The following is a 22699-nucleotide window of genomic DNA, read 5'->3' as shown; positions in this document are numbered from 1 at the left end:
GCTTCAATTGATGACGTATTGCAGGACGTGATGTCTGGCGACACAATTACTTTGTTTTCAGTGTATTCTCCGAAGAAAATACACTATTGCATTCTCCCATGATGTCGGACCCAGACCCGAGACCTTGCAGAGAGCACCGATCACGGGTCGTAGATCTCTAAAAGATATGCCATTCAAATATATATATATATATATATATATATATATATATATATATATATGTGTGTGTGTGTGTGTGTGTGAGGGTGTGAGGGTGTGTGTGTGTGTGTGTGTTTGTGAGGGAGGGTGTGTGTGTGTGTATGCATTTCCGCCTTTTTAAGATTTGTCGATTTTTGAGTAGGTATATCTTTCTTACGTTGAAAGATATATAGACCAATTTTTTTGCATTCAGTAGAGACTCATTAGAACTACTATTCTGCACACAAAAAAATTAAATTTGAGGAAGTAGGTTTTGAGGAGTGGAGCTCGAGAGTGGGAGGAGGTCAAATCTTATCCACTCGATAACTCAAGCGAAAATTACTGTTTTGAGCTGACATTTTTAATGGGTGGTAGTTCTCCCCTAGGACTGATTTGGTATTGAATTAGAGCTAAATCGGCTGAGCCGTTTAAAAATGGTGAGCTTTGAAAGTTTTGGGCGGGGGTGCGCGGCATGAGGGGAGCCGGCCGGAGCAGGGCTGCACAGTGGGTCGGGGGAGAAAGTTTTTGGACAAGCTGATCGTCGCACAGTGGGTCAGGGGGAAGAAGTTTTTGAACAAGCTTTTCGTCGCTCAGTCGTTCAGGGGAAGGATAATTTTAGCAAACTGCGCGTCGCACAGTGGGTCAGGTGAAGAAAGTTTTTGGACGAACTGATCGTCGCACAGTGGCCCAAGGAAAGGAAATATCTGGGAAAAAACTATCGATTACGCAATGACTTACAGACGTACGATTTTAGGACTACAAAAATCCCACTTCGGGAAATACACTTCCTTCCCGTGGTGAATGCGCGGGACCTCTAAAAAGAAGAAAAACTAGATGTGCAGACGACCGTGAAAGATGGTTCCTCACTTTCTCGTGCCGTTGGCTGTTTCTGCTAAGTGGGAACCGTCCATTTCAAGATACAGTCTATCTCTTGCCCCTTCATTATTATTCTACAAGTTAATTGTGGAGTGAAAATTTCATATCGTTTTCTATGAAGTCTTCATACTAAAGTGATAACAAATTTACGACCACTACTCGCATGCGAGTGACCGGGGGTCCAGAGGGCGCAACCCCCCGGCTATACGTGCCCGCATGACTGCCGTCGTCGGAGTGACTTCCACAGCGGTCGAAAACTCAACCGAAGCAAACATCGGATGGGTCCAAACTATCTGGAAATCAAATGCGCACCTCGTACCTTAACGGATGTTCTTCTATTCATCTGGAGCTTACTAGCACTCATTCGTTCCTTTCGGTTCCTTTACTCGAAGTCCCTATCGTCCTGTTGTAATAATGAAATATAGTATTAGTGCAGTCAGGTTGGCAATCACTGTAATGCCACACCTGAGAGGATAGTGCGTTTGCGTAAGTTGAAGGTTATCAAAAATTGTTATCGGTTAGCTATCATCAGCTGCAGCCGGAATGGCGTGTTCGTGAGTAACTATGAATAAATCTATAATTCCGTAAAGTGCGTTGATTCATTTTCATCTTATCGAACATAACACGTCCGTTAGCAAGTTCCGTCTCACCATGTTATCTCATGACAAAAACAATCGGAAACTCGACGACTTCAGTGTCCATTCAAAGTTCGGAGAAGGAGAAAGGATCGAATGCTAATCTTTAAAACACCAATGTTTTTAAACGCTGTCGTTTTAAATGCTGCCGCTTTTTAACGGTGACGTTTTGCAACATAACTATAACATTCCAAAATAATCAACAAAATTTTTTTGATTCATCAATCTGAATATTCCATTATCCAAATCCAAAAGTGAAGTATCCAATACTAATGCCCAAAGTCCGAGGTTCCGTTACACTTACCTCCAAGTGCGCTGAAACTCACCTCCGCAACTGAGTAATCCATTCCATAACAAAAGGGTAATATACACAATCGCATGAACTACAAATTGGAGGTGTGAATTCTGTTGCATAACCCGCAGATTGAAGGGGAAATCACACCCCGCCCGTAACTCATATTTTAATGCGCAATGGACCACTAGACAAGGTAAGAATTTCAGCACTCTGATATATGATCCGTGACCAAAATTTCACGTAGAGCACGATGCGCACAATGAAAATTATCGAAATCAACTCCTCACAACGATATTTAATGATTCTTGATGCGTGAATTCAAACCACCCGCTCATGAAAACTCAATGCTCTACGTGATTCACATCGCGCGCTAAACGTTATCATGACAGTCTCTGCGCGATGTAAAAATCTGGCAACCTCAATCTTGACGCTTTGGTTCAGCTATAGCAAATTGCCTATAGTTCGAACAACACATGGTGGGAAATGAATATTGCTCGATTAAGAAACTTGCTGAGACCGTTGTCGTGCGCGATTTGACTCACGTAGAGCTTTGAGTTTCTTGTGAGCGGGCAGTTCAAATTCCTCGTAACCAATGTGAAATGAAAAGGTTAATATCTTCGTTAGGAGTTGGTTTCAGTAATTTTCGTTGCGCGAATCGTGTTCTACGTGAAATTTTGGTTAAGAAACATGTACCGGAATGCTTAAATTCGTACCTTGTCTAGTGATCCATTTTCACCAACAACTCCGTCACTTTTATTTGTTTTTATTATACATTTTTAAAACGTTTATTTTCAAGTTTAATTTTATTTCTATGCACAATTTTACAACACTGCCTAGTCCGCCAACTCTCACAATTCATATTTTAATGCACAATTGGACGTATTTCTACCAAATAGACCTATGTGCAAGTGAAAAATATGGGGTGTTCTCGTTAGTTCTCTTTGCGTAAGAGTGAATGAGAATACTAAAGCGCCAGTGACGTCAGCGGTAATGATGACGCCGTTGCGAGCCGGGGTGCGAGGGAAAGATCGTCGTCGGGGCGCTTTAACTCATGAGCCCTGTCCACAACGCTCTCTTGCCATGCCCGCGGCTCATGACTGCCGTATTCAGTTGGCACATAGGCCTGTTTGATAGAATGTAACATCCCGCTTTTCCAATTCTTCAGAAGGAATCACGCCCACTTTCACATTGCTTCTTATGCAGCTTCGACGAGCACACCCCATATTTCTTACCTCCACATAGGTCTGTTTGGTAGAAATACGTCCAATTATACTATACCGCTTACCCTACTAACATTAATTGGACTACATTTTGCAATTTGGAACTATAAATTCTAGCCCGGTCTAAAAACGACGTACGTGCCATTAGTTTCCCTGTGCACGTAAGTGTTTTACCAGTTCAGCCAGAATTTATAGTTCCAAATTGCAAAATGCAGTCCAATTTCTTCTTAACTGCTATGTTGCCAAATTTCCAAAACTACGGCAGAACCCGCAGATTGAAGGAGCAAGATGCAATGCTCTCAAATTTTCAAAATTACCTGTTTTACATTGTTGCGAGGTGGTGCAATGCTCATCCCAGAAACCCATTATTTAATTCCTATCTTTCTGCACAATTTGGCCAAAATCATTGTGCTCAAATCGCCATCTATATACTACTTAGGACATGTACTACATCGATGAATTTCAACAGTCCAATATAACACCGTTTTTGAACTGTCAAAAGACTATTAATAGCATGTGCGTACGTGTTAAATATTCTTCTTATGCTTACACTAGAAAATGTTGCAGAAACGTTGCTGTAACAATCTGCTCTTCTATCTGCTTTTTCTGCTTCAAGCTGCTGACCTTTCCCTCCTTTCAGGAAACCTGCTTAAGGCAAAATCATTCATAAGTCAGTGAAAGAGGTTAAACCGAGAAGTGAGATCAAAATTTGGCTCTGTAGTTGTTGAATGAGCACTGGGCGCTGCAAGATTGAAATCGCATTACAATTATCAAATTACACCTCAGTTTTAATTACTCTTTATAGTTTTTTTTTTCCAAAAAAGTTGGGGATAAGTCAGGAATTTCGAAACTTGATTTCACCTGCAAACCTACGTCTGTCAGAAGCTAGTTTGTGATAGAATTTTCATTCTACTCTTTTTGTGATAACTTGATCTCATCGAATTTTCATTTTTTTCTTTCTGTAGATTTTCGTAGCTGCGTGCTCGTTCTGTGACACAAAAGTGTGCAATTACTGTGGGTCAAATTGTTCAAAATGCTACAAACTATTCTGCTCTCATTGTTCCATCCCGGAGTGAGTACAATCTTTTTGCATTCATGAAACAAGCACATGGACGGCGTAAGTCCGCTATCACGTATCTCGTTTGCGGTGTCTGAAAATCTCTGCCTCTTTATTATTTTTTTCAAGGAAAACAAATTGACATCATTCCTTGAAGTTTATGCAGAATTTTCTTTGCACAGAGAAGGAACATCACGGCAGTTTGAAAGAATTGCCGTTGAGTAGTTTTCCGTTTTTAAAATGAAGTATGACAGGAAGTCTGCAACGTTGCAAACCGAGTTATGTGATTGCCGACTTACACCGTCGACTGTTATTCTGAAGGGATCAACTCATTAAAAAGTCGCGAGATTAATTAAACGTTAGTTTTATTAAGATGAAAGATAACTACATGACACGGCAAAAGATGAACGAGATGAACATAACCTATAAGATCAACAAGCAGCTAAGGGAGTGGGGAACAGTATGAAGTGTGGCCTAACCATAAGGTTGAAGGGTAAACATATGGAGAGATGATACATTATAACACCTCCCCTTGTTGTGCAGATTCAAGCTACAAGTAAAAACATCATGAAGATGCACAACACTAGGAAAAACGGGTTACATTACCTCCCCTCGTAGAGTCGATCGACAGAGGAAAAGAAAAAAAATTACATTCATATTCTAAAAAAAAATCACCAAACAAAAGTTTAGACAAAAGAGGAAAAAAAATTAGAAAAATAATAGTTTTTTCAACTTGTGTCATCAAAAAGAAACGTCAAAGAAAAAATGAAAGAAAATACATTCAAATATAAAAGAAAAATAAACTTAAAGTCAAAAACAAGTCAAGAATTTTAATCCTTCAACATTTCTATTAAACTTATTGAAGAAACTTCAGTTTAAAATACAAAATAAACTTCTAAAAAAAGAACGTAGGTAAATGGTCCTTTAAAAAAAAAACAATTTTAAACAACAAAATTAAATTGCTTAAGCTCCATTTTAAATCTTTTGGAGGGCATTCTTAAATTTAAACAAAGACGGCTACAAAATTATGCAGTGATAGGATTTAATCCGGCCTTCTGAGATAAGTAAATGACTTTGGGGCCACTTACAGCCTTAGTTAGCATATCGGCGCTATTTTCATCACTGCTGATAAATTTAACATTTATATCGCCTTCAGTTATATACTCTCTAATTTTATGTTGTTTCACTCTGATGTGTTTATTGCGCTCTGTGACTTTATTCTTTGAACACATCTCATTTGCCCACCGTAAATGATACTAGGTGTGCTGATATCAATTTTAAGTTCACAGGCAAACTCTCTTAACTAAATTACTTCTTTGCTAGTCTCGAAAAGGGCATTGTATTCAGCTTCGGTCGTGGAGGTGGCGATACTAGCTTGCTTTTTAGACTCTCAAGCTATTGCGCCTTTACTCATGACAATTACAAATCCTGATACGGATAAACTATCCTTAACATCATTTGAAAAATCAAAGTCTGAATAAATGGTAGGGCTTAGGTTACATTTTTCATAGGTCAGTCTATAATTGGATGTTTGTTTTAAATAGCGCATGATCTTCGCACTTCATTCCAATGTCCTGTAGTTGGAGTTTTACAATTGTTACTTGCTTGGTTCACTGCGAAAATTATATCAGGTCTTGTACATGTTGCGATAAATTGTAGTTGACCTACTGCTCTTTTGTACAGGGAGGGGTCAAAAGGGTCTTCGTCATCATATTCTAATTTACAATTAGGATCTCTAGGAGTAAGACAGCCTCTAGAATTAGACAAAATTATTCAAATTTTCCTAAATGTAAGGCTCTTGGTGTAATTTAATTACATGAGTAGATGGTCTCTCTACATTAATTCCGACAAAATTTGTAATTGGACCCAAATCTTTAATATTCAATTTTTCAGACAACTTGACTTTGAGTTCGTCAACATGTAGTTGCTTTCCACAAATGGCCAAATCATCAACATAGACTCTTATAATGACATGTTCACTTTCAAAAATACGGTATGCAGACAGAAGGTCTACAGCAAAAATGTCCACAAGCAGGAAGTCTACATTTTTTAGTCTATATTTACAATGTCTGGAACTAAAAAGTCCACTTCGAAAATGTCTACAAATAATAATGTCTTAAAAAAAAAAGTCCGTACTCAGAAAGCTAACTTCTGAATGGCGTAGGTAGAATGGACTCGCATCAGTTACTTCTTTAGTTGTATCTATGGAGAAGAATCATCGTGAATTCATTTTCCTTTAATAGACGCGTTCTATGTAGACATTTACTTTCTTAGGCATTCTAAAAGTAGACTTTTTGATTGTAGACATTTTGACTGTAGACCAAAAAATGTAGACATTTTTTGAGTAGACCTTTTTTTCGTATACCTACTGTCCGTGATTCAAAAATACATGGATCTGAAATACATTGTTTAAAACCAAGACTTAATAGTATTTCGATCAGCGTTTCAAACCAGTCTTTACCGGATTGATGAAGTCTCTAAACAGTCTCTTTAAGGGGGCTATTTAGATAAGCGCCTACAATATTTACATGATCGGCTCCTCACCCTCGATCAGCTGCTAATGCAATCAGTATGCAAAAAGAAGATCAACGCAAGACAGGACTATAACTTTCCCAAAAGTCGATCCTGTAAATTTGGGTATGACCTTGAGCGGCAAGTCTAGCCTTTCGTTTAAGCGATCCGTCTACATTTGTCTTAATTGCAAAAACCCACTTCGAACCTACAATATTGGCTCTCTCTGGTTTCTTAACAACTATCCACGTCTTAATTTTTTTTAAGTCGTCAATTTCAGTTTTCATGGCTTCAAGGCACTCGTCCCTATCCTCTCTCAAAAATACCTCGTTGACCGTATTAGGTTCAATCAGGTTTTTAGAACAAACGGCTTTTAAGCAACACTCGCTTGTGTTCCTGGGTTTCCTTTCTCTCTCTGATCTGCATGGACCTTCCTGGTTAACAATCGGTTTTTCGTCTACATTCACATCGACAATTTGAAGGTTTACATCATTAACAATATTTTCAAGAGCTACATTTTGATTTAAATTGACATCTCCATCATTGACACCAACATATTCAAAAGTTAAATTCTGACTTACATCAACATTTTGGTCACTATCATCATCAACATTTTCGTTACTATCATAGTCATAAATTACAATATTTTTCGGCTCATTTTGTGTCACTAGAGTTGGTACAGACATTTTGTACGGAAAAATGTCTTCTTCAAAATTAGCATCCCTAGAAATTCTTATTTTCTTATCATGAATGCTGCACGGTCTATAGCCTTTCACTCCACTGGCTTTACCTAGATACACACATTCAACGGCTCTTTTGTCGAGTTTACCTGCACCAAGGACTAGATCCCACACTCTACATCCAAAAACTTTCATAGTTTCAGCTTCGTCTGGCGTAAACCCTTTCCCAAACCATATTTCTCTAGGAATTTAATTGTTAATCGCACGGGACGGACAGCAGTTTCGAATGTCATTTGCTGTTATTAATGCTTCACCCCAAAAATATTTAGGAAGACCAGACTGAAATATCAGACAGCGTGTAATATTAAGAAGCGTACGGTTTAACCGTCCTGCCCGCCCATTTTGCTGTGGTGTTCTTGGCACAGATAAACCTCGTTCGATTCCTTTTTCGGCAAGATATTCATCAAATGCATTACTTATGTATTCGCCTCCATTATCTGACTGTAATACCTTAACTCGTGTCTCATGTAACACTTCGGTGTGATTTACATATTTCTTAAATTCTCGTAATACCTCACTTTTCTTTTTCAAAATAGCAACTTCAGAATACCGAGATGCATCATCTAAAAAAGTAACAAAATAGGATGACTTACTCATGCTTTGCGGAGTTATTTTTCCAAATAAGTCTGAATGAACTTTATCAAGTACGTTTTCAGCATTATTTTTACTGATTGAAAATTTCTTTCGACACATTTTTCCCTGAACACATAAGTCACATTTTATGTTAGGTTTTCCCTCACAAAACATTGGCTAATCCTTTAAATGACCAAATCTCTGGTGCTGTAATACTTCAGATTTAAAGGTGCACTCAGTCACAGCAAAACATTTAAGCTTATCGTCGTCATAAACATTACATAGCAAACTTTTTCCGTCAACAATGTATTTTTCACTCCGTATTTGATACAAACTGTTGAAGCCACAAGCTGTGAATATTACTTTGTTGTTTTTCAGGACATTAACAGTGTTATTTTGGAAAACAATCTTAAAACCCTTCTTATCAAGTTGTTTGACTGACAGTAAGTTACAATCTAGGTCCGGGACAAAAGATACATCAGTTAATTTAAAATTCTTATTTCCGTACTTCTCGGCTAATTTTAATACAACACTCCCTCTTCCTTCTACAGAGACTTTTCTCTCGTCGGCTACTACTACGACTTTTCTCTCGTCGGCTACTACTACGTCTTTTTTAATGCTGTCGTCAAAATTTTCCAAAATATCAGAAAATGGAGTCATGTGGTGTGTTGCACCTGAATCTATAATCCACATTCCTTTAATTCCTTTTCTCGTCTTACCTACAGTCAACGCAATGAGTTCGTCGTCAGATTCATCAGTAACATGAGGTTTATTTAAAATAACAATTTTTGCTGACTCACCCATATCACTTTGCTTAGATGTCGTACCTGCATTTTGGCGATGAGATGATGGACCGTCTCCCTGCTTACCAAATTTGGGACAATTCCTTGAGATGTGTCCAGGAGAATTGCAAGCAAAACATATAACATTCCTTCTAGCATCACTGGTATTGTGGTTCTGGTTGTTTGATCTCTGAGTGTACCCTGCGTTCTTCTTGAATGATTCTTGTTGCTTTCTTGAATAGAGCGCTTTCTCCTCGTCTTTCTCGTCTACTTTCCGTTGAAGTTTATCTTGCTTTTCGGCTTAATACAATTTACTCTTCACGTCTTCAGCTTTACAAGAAATTGAAAGCATGTACGCCTCATACTGCTTGGGCAAACCGGCCATAATGAAACCAATCTGGGCTGGCTCACTGTAGTTTACACCTGCATTTTTCAATTTCAATATCAAATTCTGAATTTTTGTAAGATATTGCTGCATTGAGAGATCATCTGTTTTCGTCGTGTTGGCTAACCCTCTAATCAGGACAGCTACATGAATCCAGGTGCACTCACAATTTTTTCGTTCCAATCTCAGCCAGACTTCTCTAGCTGTTGTCAAGTGTAAAATTTCAGGGATGAATCTATCTTCAATATTTTCAGTCAAAAATTTAAAGCTTCTAGGTTCTTACTTCTTGCTTCAACAGTCCATTCATCTTCGGCACCTTCATAACTGGGCTCTACGGCTTCCCAATGCTTGCGCTTTTTAAGCGTAAGCTTAACTCTTTGGTTCCAAATCGCATAATTTTCCTCGTTTAGGGGTTGGATTTGTCTCTTGAACAATTCTTCCGTCGTCATTGTGAGAGAACATTATTTCAATGTCAGCCACAATCGTCAAGTTTCGTCAAAATTTCGTCAAAATCACGTCAGAACCACGTGCACAGCATTGCACAATCTCGCACTCAAAACCCGAAATACTTTGAATTTCGTCACAACGTCACATAAGAACGTACACTGGGCTCCATAACCTGTTATTCTGAAGGGATTAACTCATTAAGAAGTCGCGAGATTAATTAAACGTAAGTTTTATTAAGATGAGAGATAACTGCATGACACGGCAAAAGATGAAAGAGATTAACATAACCTATAAGATCAACAAGCAGCTATGGGAGTGGGGAACAGTTTGAAGTGTGGCCTAACCTTAAGGTTGAAGGGGAAACATATGGAGAGGTGATACATTATAACATCGACATCCATCATTTGTGGCCAGACTTGTGAAAATGAGGGACCTTTATCTTGCAGCAAAAAACATTCCGAGGAAGCAAAATGTAGGGAAAATTTTTGAAGTTGGCACTCTCAAGTTCTGACTCTCGCACACGGGGCACCCGAGCACAGCATTTGACGTCTCCGTTCCTCACCTATTTGCATTTTTCATGAGAGTCAAAAAAGAAGTAGGTGTGGATTGCTCTGAGCCTTTTATGTGCTCCAAAATAATATGAAATGTGTTATCGCACAAAGTCCGACATTTTTTTATTCAAGTTGAACGTATGCTTTTGAAACAGTAAGAATGAAAGACTCAATCGGCCGGCTAAAGTCCAGTATTTTTCTGAAGAATAGTCTCCTGCATAAATGAGTGATGCAACAAGCCCGACATTTGTCTATGGATACCGCTTGTAGGGGCCTTTTCCTTTACCTTTTTTGAAGAATCACTGAAGTGTCTGCTACAGTGCTCTTACTGGAATCCTTAGTATTTTTCCCTGCTGCATGCTAGAAGATTGCTTGCAGATTTTCTAAGCATATCATTCATCTCTTGCCTTCTCCCAAATCTTCTATACTGTATAACATCTTTTAATATTCTTAAATTACGATGCTGTGCTACAATATGCATGTTAATAGAAGCTTTCACAATATTGTACCATATCGACAGTGAAACTACCAGACCTCAGTGACCATTAATTTCAGTGACCTATCTTTTTTTATGTATTGTGGCAAACACGTCAGTGATTCCTTAAAAAGTGCTGGTCTTAGTGCGATAACACATTTAATATTATTTTGGAGCACATAAAAGGCTCAGAACAATTCATACCTACTTTTTTTTAGTTTTGAAAGGTGAAGAAACGTGACGTCATATGCTGTGCTTCTACAACGGCCTTACATACACACAAGTCATGACTATTTCATCATTCATTTACGTTTCACTCAGGCCTTGGGCCAGGTTTTGGACCGTTGCATGGCTTAAAAAAGCTGAGCTGAAGTACGAGGGTCGCTCCAAAACTAAATTTCCCTATTTAATTTCTTCCAAAATATTATAGCTAGAACACATTTGTAAAAATGTGCTTACAGGAAATGCTTTCAGCTTTTCAACGAGCTATGGTTTTTTTTTTAATTTGGATCAGTGGTTGCCAACATATTAAGGTTTTCCCGCACGCACCTCTCCACTCTGTGGGTCCTCATTGGTCCAAATGAGCTGGAAAGCACCAGGCGAAACTGTCCAAGGAAAACAAAGAAAACTCTGCCTGGGTGTAAAATTATGGCAACACTGTTTTGGAATGTTAAAGGGGTATTATTAGTTGAGTATTTGCCACTTGGTGAGACAATAGATTCTGAAAAATATTGCTAAGTTTTCGAAAAACTTAAAACACGGATTAAGCATAAATGTCCGGGAGTTTTGACGCACCAAGTTTTATCGCTGCATTAGAACGCATGACCACATGATGCAGCAAATACTCAATCTTTGCTAAATTTGTTTAGATGGGAAATTTTCCCACACACTCCATACTCGCCAGATCTAGCGCCCAGTGATCATAATCTGTTTACACAACTAAAATCGGAATTCGGCGGTAAACACTTCACCAGTGATAGAAGTTCAACAATGCTGTTGATTCATGGCTTAAAAGACAGGCAACCGAGTTCTATGTACAGGGAATTAATAAGCTGGTGCTGCGATATCAGAAATAATTAGACATCGGAGGGGGTTATGTCAAAAAGTATAAGGTAAGATTCTAATGGTGAGTCATTTAATTAGGTAACTTTTACTGAGGGAATAATACCTGCTATAATAATGAAGTTAATAATTTGGACCCGTGGAGTGAAGAGGTGCGTGCGGGAAAACCTTTATACATAGGGTGTCCCAAAACAACTGAGACCAAGTCTGTAATTCAGAAACTATGATAGACACAGGGTTATTCAAAAGTCACGCACCACTGGCCATAACTTTAGTTCTAATTATGATATCAATTTGCTGTTAAAGAAGTTTTTCCTCATATCGAGGTTGACACTTGTTTAGGTACTTTCCAGTTTTTGATCCCCTCGGGGGCAGGGGGTAACTCAAAAATTTCAAATGGCTAACCCCCTTATGGCCAGTGGTGCGTGACTTTTAAATAACCCTGTATCAAAACGCGGTTTGTGGGAGGTTGTAGTCCGTACTATTAAGTATCAAACCTCAAAATTTGAGGTCATTCGGTTTAAAACTCACCGAGTTATGGCAATTTTTCGGGGACGCGTTGAAGATAGCCCTACATGATTTTCGAGTAATTTTTTATTTCGCGAGCTGTCCCTGAACTGCGCTACAGATCACGACGCCGTAGATCATGCGAAGGGATCATGAGGGCACTATTCTGGATGAAGGTTTTAACCTCTTAACATTTGTTTTCATCACAATTAAGACACTTCGTCTGCGGTAGCGGTGCCGATGTTGGCCTCTGTCGTCGAAATTGACGGGCGGCCATAATGCGGAACCATAGCTGCCGACTCTCGACCCTCGAAAAAGCATTTATGGCAGCTTACTTTGCCAAGTCGATTTAGTCCATAAGCAACTGTTATCTCACTGAAAGTATCAGTGGCAGAAAGACCACGGCGAAGGCCATAGCTAATGGCATAACGTTGTTCTTGTTTCAACTCGGCGGGCGAGCTCATCGCGCTTCGCGAAAGAACACTTCATTACGCTACACGGTTTCGGCTGCTCTGAGATACACGCGGAAGAAGTGTCTCGATTGCGATGAAAACACATGTTAACAGATTAAAACCTTCATCCAGAACAGTGCCCAAATGATCCTTCACATGATCTACAGCGTTATTATCTGTAGCGCGGGCTCAGGAACAGCTCGCGAAATGAAAAATTACTCGAAAATCATGTAGGGTTATCTTCAACTCGTCCTCAAAAAATTGCCATACCTCGGTGAGTTTTCAACCGAATGAGCTCAAATTTTGAGGTTTGATAGCTAATAGTATGAACTACAACCTCCCTTAAACCGCATTTTGATATCTATCATAGTTGCCGAATTACAGGCTTGGTCTCAGTTCTTTTGGAACACCCTTTGTATCTTGGCAACCACTGATTGAAATTCTTAAAACTATAGCTCGTTGAAAAGCTGGAAAAATTTCCTATACGCACATTTTTACAGATGTGTTCTAGTTATAATACTTTTGGAGGAATTAAATGGGGAAACTTACTTTTGGAACGACCCTCGTTTGAGACTCACTCCAGGTTTTTCGCAATGTTTATCATAGTACCTAATTGACAAATCCATTTGACCTTTGTTGGAAATTTTATTAAAAGACTCACCAAAACCGATGGTGTTGAACTCACAATATTTTAACTTATCTGCTAGTTCAGATTTAAAGTAAGGAGCAAGGCTATACACAATTTTATATGACATTTTCGTCCTTTGTAACTGCATTGAATCAGCAATACAGGAATCATGGCTTTCAACTTTAGAGTCATCTACCGTTTGAGCACGTGGGACAGATCACCTGGCTAACTTCCTGATGGCTTGGTTGTAAGTACCCGAAAATTTTGGGGGAAAATGTTGAATTGATACTTAGTGTGCTCGCTGAAGGTGTTTTTTTTTCCCTTTGAAATATGAAAGCTCATGTCTCCATATTACTGAGATTATTAGTTGTACTGCAGATTTTGCAGAGAGAAAGATGTTCCATAACCATTTCATCTTCTTTTTTCTTCTCCAACCAAGGTTGAAAAAGTGAGTCATTCAGCCAGTCATCGTTGAAGGAGGTTTCTCTTAGAGCTTTAACTCCCATGTCCGTAACGATGAAAGAAAGTTAGAAAACAATAGTAGCTACTGGTCATGATAGGAATTAAAGAACCTGCAAACTATTCTCACTAATTTACCAAACAACTATAAGGCCATAAAGGTGAAAAGATGTCACAAAATTGATCTTGAGAATTACAGAGCCTATAGAGCTCACTCATGAAATGTTGCGACGAAATTCGACCCTTATTTACATCAGTGCTTTTCAATGATGCCGTTTGAACTTATGTATCACCTAACTCTGTTGAGTGGTGCTGACTTAGAGCTGATCAGGGATTGACGCTTGTTTGAACCTACGATGAGCAAACTCTAGTACATGCGGTACTGCCAAAGAAGAGTATAGCACTGTTGTTGTTGTTGATTGGAGAATAATAGCAATCTAGCCCATTCAGCTAATCAGCTAACGTTTTATTGTAAATACCTGGTGGTTGGTGGCAGACTAGCCTCCACCAGCATCTTTACCAATGTCAAAAAACAGGCTATTACTGGGTGTCGTTGAATTTTAATCCAGCCAAAGTTTAGGTAGATTTTATCTACAAGCCTATTCTGCATAGGCACTATGCCCTTCTTTTGTTCTGAATTTCACCGGCTAAGGCATTTGTTGGTTCTAAATTAATTCAAACCGTTGATGAAAACCTGAAAATTAACTTAGTCCCAAAGTTTATTTGACTTCTTGACTAGAAGGGCACATATGCCCGTGTTGCGAGAAGAGTAGTTAACATGCTTTACTATAATTTTTAACAACCTGGGGCTTTGTTACTAATGCTACTTGTATTAGAATTGGCTATAGAGGAAATATAAAAGAGATATTACATCATAAATATAAAAAGAAAGGACTTTCTTGACTGGTAAAAGTGATAGAAGTGACGCTTTCCTCCACAGATCAGATTGACTGAGCTGAGATGGAGGATGGAAGTGAGGTTATTTAGTTTCTCAGGCATAACACTTTAACCAACAATAGAAACCCACAAAAAAAAACTCCGATCATAGTAAAAGGGAACAGAAACAGATATAAAATAAATTCGGTTTATTGTATTAAAACCACCTTAAGATCATTTTTTGTTGGAAAGATTGATCCGTCAAAAAAAAAGAGACAAAAAGATGATTTCCAGCCATTAATTGATTAAGTAACACATTAGGGCCAACCATTTTTGCTCTGTATAAAAAAGGTAAAGTTGCTACACACGCATAGGTACGACAACGCGTGGGCGGAGACGATAGGAAGGAGAAGGAGTGAGGGGAATAGGGTGGCGCGTGAATTCGTCCGCAAAATTGCCCCTTCTAAACCTTAACATGCAACTTAAGTTGTTCCCAATATCGGGCATGTTCTTAGAGGCAAATGATGGATATTTAATTATTTTTTCCTGACATTTCCCGATTTCCCGGACTGTGGCAACCCTGTTTTCAATGAATTGTCCCCCAGTAGATGTAAGTGGTGCATTTGTCTTAAGAGTGGGTTTTCTAGTTCTACTAGCTCATGGTGAAGTGAAAAGTTCAACTCAATTGTTTCAGGGTATTTTCGTTCATTTTATTATTTAGGATTCGATTTGCCTTTCTTGCTTTCACTAAGCAAATTACTTCTCGTATTGTTCAAATACTTCAAAATGTTTAATAAATTTCATGTCTCTTTGAAATTCTCAAACCACATTAACTGTATCTTTTCAGTTATAGCTGCACAAATACAGTGTACATTTGTCACACATGTTATTGCTAAATCAAGAAAAATGGATGCAGATGGTGTCTTACTGTAAGTTTAATTAGGAATTCTCTAATGCCCTGAATTATGTTTTCGATGTATTAGTAAATGAGTGTAAGTCAAAGGACAGAATGCATGTGGTTGAATTATCCTTTCAAGTGAGGCTCTATACTCACTGTGCACGGTGCGCTTGAACTCACTTTAAATGCGACTTGAATGTACATCAAAAATTCAAGTTGGAGGTTGTAGTGGGGTACTCCCTGATGGGTTTTTGGGCAATTTAGAAATAGGTTGTCGGAGCTCCTCGAAAAATAATCGCATTTTTGTGGTTTTTTAGGGGTAAAATAGCAAAATTGACCTTGGGGCGACAAATTAAACCCCCTCTCCCTCATCCTTGCCCCGACCGATCTGAATTTTTAGTATGTTTTCACCTGGTATAAGATGTGACTTTTCTGAAATTTTCATGCCCATACACAATTTTTTGCCCCCGCGGCAGCGTTGCCAAGTTGCGGACTCCAAAATGTCCAATTTGATGATAAGATGAAGGTTTCGAAGTGAGATTTCCATTCAATTTCAAAAATTCAAATCGCAGGTTGTAGTAGGGTACTGCCTGATGGGTTTCTGGCCAATTTCAAAATAGAGTGTTGGAGATTTCTGAAAAATAATCGCATTTTTGTGGTTTTTTAAGGGTAAAATAGCACACTGGGCACGGGGCGGCAAATTAAACCTCTTCTCTCTCATCCTTGCCGTGACCGATCTGAACTTTTAGTTTGTATTAACCTGGTATAAGATGTGACTTTTCTGAAATTTTCATGCCCATACAAAATTGTTTGCCCCCGCGGCAGCGTTGCCAAGTTGTGAACTCAAAAAGATCGAATTTGATGATAAAATGAAGGTTTCGAGGTGTGATTTCCTCCAAAATTTCACGAAAAATGTGCGATCTGAGAGTTTTCGATAAGGAAAAGCATATTTGAACAATTAAGAGTTGCAGCGTTGCCAGCTTCACGATTTAAAATTCGTCAAAATGATCCGAATCGCGTTGCAACCTCAAGGTCTGGATTTTTATTTCGTTCAGAATTGGTCATTACGGTTCTTCTGTACTCTATGCATTTAGGTACCATGAAAATTATGCCACTATTCACTTGATGGGTGCAGCTAACTCAACAAGAGAGGTCGGATAAAGCGCAGATTCGGGGAAAAGCGAGCGGTTTGGGTTGACAGAAAGTTCTTAAATCTACTCCATCAACAGTAAGTAGAATTTGAGAACACTCTCCCACCCTCAAACGTTACCCCTGCTGCTGTCATACTTTGAACATTCTATCTAAAATCTTGCCCTTCCCCAATTATTTCCCAAAAACATGAAAAATTAAAGCATAAATGAGCAAAATGAGTGGAAAACGACGATTCAAAAAAGTTAGAAAGTCCCCGAATTCAACCTCCTCTCACAGCGTATTGGATAGTTCGAATCCAGAAAATTACCTCCAACAACTTAAGGTATCAAAAATTTGCAAAAAATCACAATTATTTTGAGTTCTATTGAAATAAATTCCTTCATAACAACAGTAGACGAGACAACGAAATGAAAGATGTTTTGTAAATTTTGTGTCATGTACAGAGAACTATCTGTAAACCCGAACCACTCGCTTTTCCCCGAATCTGCGCTTTATCCGGCCTCTCTTGTTGAGTTAGCTGCACCCATCAAGTGAGTAGTGGCATAATTTTCATGGTACCTAAATGCATAGAGTACAGAAAAACCGTAATGACCAATTCTGAACGAAATAAAAATCCAGACCTTGAGGTTGCAACGCGATTCGGATCATTTTGACGAATTTTAAATCGTGAAGCTGGCAACGCTGCAACTCTAAATTGTTCAAATATGCTTTTCCTTATCGAAAACTCTCGGATCGCACATTTTTCGTGAAATTTTGGAGGAAATCACACCTCGAAACCTTCATCTTATCATCAAATTGGACATTTTGGAGTCCGCAACTTGGCAACGCTGCCGCGGGGGCAAAAAATTGTGTATGGGCATGAAAATTTCAGAAAAGTCACATCTTATACCAGGTGAAAACATACTAAAAATTCAGATCGGTCGGGGCAAGGATGAGGGAGAGGGGGTTTAATTTGTCGCCCCAAGGTCAATTTTGCTATTTTACCCCTAAAAAACCACAAAAATGCGATTATTTTTCGAGGAGCTCCGACAACCTATTTCTAAATTGCCCAAAAACCCATCAGGGAGTACCCCACTACAACCTCCAACTTGAATTTTTGATGTACATTCAAGTCGCATTTAAAGTGAGTTCAAGCGCACCGTGTGTGGGGATCTCCTTTTCATGGCTCTCATCAAGAAATTTTATGAAGCAAATCAGTTCCAGACAAAAGAGTAAAAAATGATTCATTTCAGCCTCATTTCTAATGCAATATTCATCACTTCTAAAAAGATCAAAGGTAACCGACAATGCCTGCATAATTTTCTCGTCTTTATGTAAGTATCTTTGAACGAGAGTATTTGAATTATTCAATCATAGAATTTTGAAGTTTGCACCCAAAGAAAAGAAAGAAAAACAAGCATTTGGTCTGAAAAAATTGTAAATAAATGCAATTCTCTTTTGATTTGGTTATTTATTTAAGTAATGGAAGTAAGCCTTTGAATGAGCATGTTCAGTAATTTTTAATTATTGTATTTTTGAACAGCAGAGAGAGTACATAGTTCACAGGAATTTTCTCTGATATTCCTGAACTAATATCAACCGTCGAAAAACAAGTTTGAAGTTGCGTATTTTGAGCTCGCATTGATAAAATAAGCATCGCTTGGAAGTGAAGATGGTGTCTAAGGAGCTCCCCAAGAAACGCTCACACTTTCGACCGCCCAATTTCTCTGTTACGATCAATGGTCTTTGCATTGATCATGGAGAGTAAACGAACACACCAAAATCTTTTAATTTTCTTGAAAATGTATGACCATCTCCGCGGACGCCGTATCGGCTTTCTTGACGAAATGCACGTCAATGCATGGTGTCTAGAACTAGGAAAAACCAGGATTCGTATGGGAATGAAAAACTTAAGTGCAAGGCTGCGAACCCGGCCGGAACCCGGAACCTGCGGAACCGGCATGTTTCGGGGAACCGGAACGAGAACCAGAACCCGAATTTCAGGAACACCGGAACCGGTTCTGGAACCGATAGGAACCTGGACAGAACCGGGTTCCGTATGGGTTCCCATTTAGTAATAATCTGCAAATTGGCAAGAGTGAAAAAGGGCCGCGGAGGGTTATAGCGAGGGACCTTTGCTGATATGCATAGTCAAGGCTCGAGAGTAATCGGTTATAAAGAGAGAGCGACTGGTATTAGCTGATGCTGCAGTTCAATTCAAAATATAAACATAATAATAAGAAATTAAAATCTTTTTCATCCCGTTTCCAAGGAGTCGGTGGGGAACTTAGTGAAAACGTTTGTGGGCAGTTTTGTGAAGGAAGGTAGGGTATAATTTTGAAAGTTTAAACATGAGCGGAAAACAGGGGATTCGGATAATTTTAAGCGGAATTTTAAATAAAATGTCATTGCATTTAATTTGTTAATTGAAATTAAAATTTTAACATGGAATCTCTTTTGAAAATCTTTTTTCAAAATAAAATGTCATTGCACTTATTTTGTTTATTAAAATTAAAATTTTAACATGAAATCGTTTTTCGTTCTTGGTCTTGCAATTTACTTCTGCAAAACTAGATTCATTTGCCTCGGAACCTACAGCTGGAACCAGTTCCGGAACCGAAACCCGAATTCCTAGACCACCGGAACCCGAGCTTCTGGACCAACGGAACCAGAATCGGAACCGGTTCCGAAAACCCACCGGGTTCCCAGCCCTGCTTAAGTATAAAATCAGGAAATCTGTTCCTAAATCCGGGATTCTCTTCTTCTACAGCCTAGAGACCATTTCAAGGTTCATGCTCTATTGCACCTGCGTTTCCATTACTGACCTTTTGAAGCGTCAAATTGTCAGAATACTGGAGATGGTCATTGACCGTATAGTGTAAACATAAAAAACGATTTCGGAATTAAAAATTCTCATGTGCACCTGAAAAACGATTAAAAACCGATATGCCTAACTGTTCGTCTGGAGAATTATAAAGTCTTAGGCAAGAAAATCCGGATACAGTAGGAAAAAACTTAGATTTCTCATCAGGGAAAAAAATCAGGGAATGAGCTTGGTCAAGAATTCCAGACATTATGGTTTAATGATAGCTCAAAATACGTACCTTCGAACTTGTTTTCCGTGGGTAAAGAACTCCGCACGATCCTTATGGGAAATCCCCCCCCCCCCCAGTAAAACCTAATGAAAATTTGATATGGTGCTCAGCAAGTCATTCTCAACAAAAGCTCGCATGGGCCCAAAGAAATGTCATGTGCGGTTTCCGAGATATTCGCCGCTTCGCTCATCGGCACCACCGCCCCGGGTGGTCTCATCAGATTAGACCACCCGGGCCGGTGCCGATGAGTGAAGCCTCGTGAGCGTCGGAGTCCGAGTTTCGGGTACGGGTGGCGGAGAAACGGAGAGAAGCCGGAGTGGACTGGAAGGGAAGGGTACGAGTAATGCCGCACAATAGTCCGACCGGCGAGACCTCCGTTCACGCATACATAACGGCGAATATCTCGAAAACGGTACATGGCATTTCTTTTGGTCCCACTAGAGCTTTTGATTAGAATTACTTGCTGAGCAACACATCAAAGTTTCATCAGGTTTTACTAGGGAGGGGGGGGGGATTTTCCATAAGAATGGTGCGGGGTTCTTTGTCTGAACAAACTAGAAAATCGTCTACAGGGTGTCCCAAAAGTTCATACCCTCCCCCCCCTCTTAACTTTTGAACGGTTAGAGAAAGAAAATCAAAACTTTCGGAATGTTTCTATCTTCAAGGGGACCATCTTGTAGGGGGGTCAAAATTTTTGTCATTCCCTAAGGGGGGGGACCCTCCAACTTTTTTTTTCAAATAGCAACCCCTATCTTGTGATAGGTACGTCATTGGAAAGAACTTAAAAATTTAAGAATTTTGGCGCAAACCGCAGATCAATATCTTAATTTTGACCGAGCTATGACAGGTCAAAGGTCAAATTTGACCTATTTTCAAAATATCATAACTCCAGTTCAAATTATCGTAGAGAAAAAAGCAAAATGGGAAAATTTACCAAATTGTAAGCACTTTTAAGTAAAAATCACAGAAATTACTTCAAACTTATCTTAAGGGGGGGGGGGGGGGGTTCGGACCCCCAGATACGTCAGTTTAAAGGTCATACGGTTTTCACACGATTTGAGCCCATTTACCCTTACTTTGCCTTAACATCATCTTGGTAAGTTCAAAATTAGTTCAACATTGCGTTTTCAAGTACCCAAATTTCGGGCAAAGTTAAAAAAACGAAATTTAAACGGTTGAATTGAATCACCTTTAATTTCCTTTTTTAACTTTGCCCGAAATTTGGGGACTTAAGACGCATTGTTGAACTAATTTTGAACTTACCAAGATGATGTTGAGGCAAAGTAAGGGTAAATTGGCTCAAATCGTGGGAAAATCGTATGACCTTTAAACTGACGTATCTGGGGGTCCGAACCCCTCCCCACTTAAAATAAGTTTGAAGTAATTTCTGTGATTTTTACTTAAAAGTGCTTACAATTTGGTAAATTTTCCTGTTTTGTTTTTTTCTCTACGATGATTTGAACCGGAGTTATGATTTTTTGAAAATAGGTCAAATTTGACCTTTGACCTGTCATAACTCGGTCAAAATTAAGATAGTGATCTGCGGTTTGCGCCAAAATTCTTAAATTTTTAAGTTCTTTCCAATGATATATCACAAGATAGGGGTTGCTATTTGAAAAAAAAAGTTGGAGGCCCCCCCCCCCCCTAGGGAATTACAAAAATTTTGTGGGAGGGGGGGTTGCGGACTTTTGGGACACCCTGTATCACTGAGTGTGTGCACTCTTTACTTTTCAAAAGTGGAAGAATTAATAATTAACAAGCAAGATCATTTTTTCCTGAAGTAAAAGATGGTTCTAAATCTTCACTTTTTTGTCAGTGTAAAGATGGTGTTTCACCTGGAATAAACCCCGACCCCTATAAAGGATCACCTCTCTCCTCGCTTCTGTCATTGAATGTTTCTGCTTTAACTATACAATACCAGTCATCAACATTTTAGCAGGTGAAAGGCTGTCCACACTTCAACCAACCATCGGTTTGAAATGGTCACAGCTCTTGTAGAAGCTAAAATTTCAATTTAACTTTTCATCAACAATATATGACAAATGAGGATTATTATCGAAACATTTTAGACATATAAGGAAGGAGAGTGGCCTGTGAAACTTCCTCTGCTTTTGCAGGAGATAGAGGTACTCAGTGATGAAGAAGAGTGGCAGAGATATTTTTGGAATGGAATGATAAAATCACCTAAACAAGTCGAACTCATTTGAGCACACAAACAAAGGGCAAGTATGCCTGTAAAGATAAGTGCATCCTTCAGAGAGATGTGATATCTTTATATCACATCTTATTATATATCATGTCTTATTATCATATCTCTCTTTTTTATATTTAAAGAAAAAAATTGTTGAAACCGTTGTAACCTTGTATCATTGTAACAAATGTTCTAGAAAATATTTTGCAAATTTTACTCTTACAGTGATTTCTACCAAAATTTTTACCAGAATTTTTGTCGAGCATTTAAATTTAAAAAATGAGGCAAAAATATCTCTCAAAAGTTTAGGAACCATTTACATGGCTCTATTTATTTATTATGTTTCTAAGACATGTAAAAATTCTTACCTACATCTAATCAGTTCAACCGTGTCAAAAAATTAGGAGTATTTAACCATTTTATCAGGTAAATGTCAGGGAATTATTTTTTCCGTGTGTCAGGGAATTTTACATTTTTCCGTTTTTTTGACCGTTATTGTCAGGGAAATTAGAGAACTTTTAGGGAAATTTTGTTTTAAAAATAGCTAGACACCCTGATTTTAGCCACAAAATTTTAATAGTTCACTCTTCCTTTGATAAATGTATGTTTCTAAGCAGTTCAAAACTAAGGGGAAAAAATCCCCCTATTAATCCTCCGCGTTATTTATGCTTCTCAG

At 38.7% G+C, this 22699-nt stretch overlaps 2 protein-coding genes across 4 annotated transcripts in view; one reads left to right on the top strand and one right to left on the bottom strand.

Annotated features, from left to right (window-relative positions):
* Positions 1 to 22699, bottom strand: part of LOC109038018 (tRNA (cytidine(32)/guanosine(34)-2'-O)-methyltransferase) — a 270186-nt gene that overhangs the window by 113835 nt on the left and 133652 nt on the right. The window lies entirely within an intron of this gene.
* LOC109039410 (uncharacterized) overlaps positions 1 to 22699 on the top strand; it is a 94799-nt gene that overhangs the window by 71025 nt on the left and 1075 nt on the right. Inside the window, exons 3-5 of one of the 3 annotated variants that reach the window (XM_072297287.1) lie at positions 4169 to 4275; positions 15556 to 15637; positions 21950 to 22682. In XM_072297287.1, coding sequence (XP_072153388.1) covers positions 4169 to 4275; positions 15556 to 15604 — 156 coding nt within the window. In that variant the 3' untranslated portion in view covers positions 15605 to 15637; positions 21950 to 22682. Of the gene's footprint in view, positions 1 to 4168; positions 4276 to 15555; positions 15638 to 21949; positions 22683 to 22699 lie in introns of those variants that run through there. The other 2 variants (XM_072297286.1, XM_072297288.1) reach the window with 2 other exon arrangements.

The sequence above is a fragment of the Bemisia tabaci genome, chromosome 2, assembly GCF_918797505.1.
Source record: "Bemisia tabaci chromosome 2, PGI_BMITA_v3".
NCBI classification, from domain to species: Eukaryota; Metazoa; Arthropoda; class Insecta; order Hemiptera; family Aleyrodidae; genus Bemisia; species Bemisia tabaci.
Note: the sequence above shows the minus strand (reverse complement) of the source record. Positions and strands in the feature narration are given on the sequence as shown.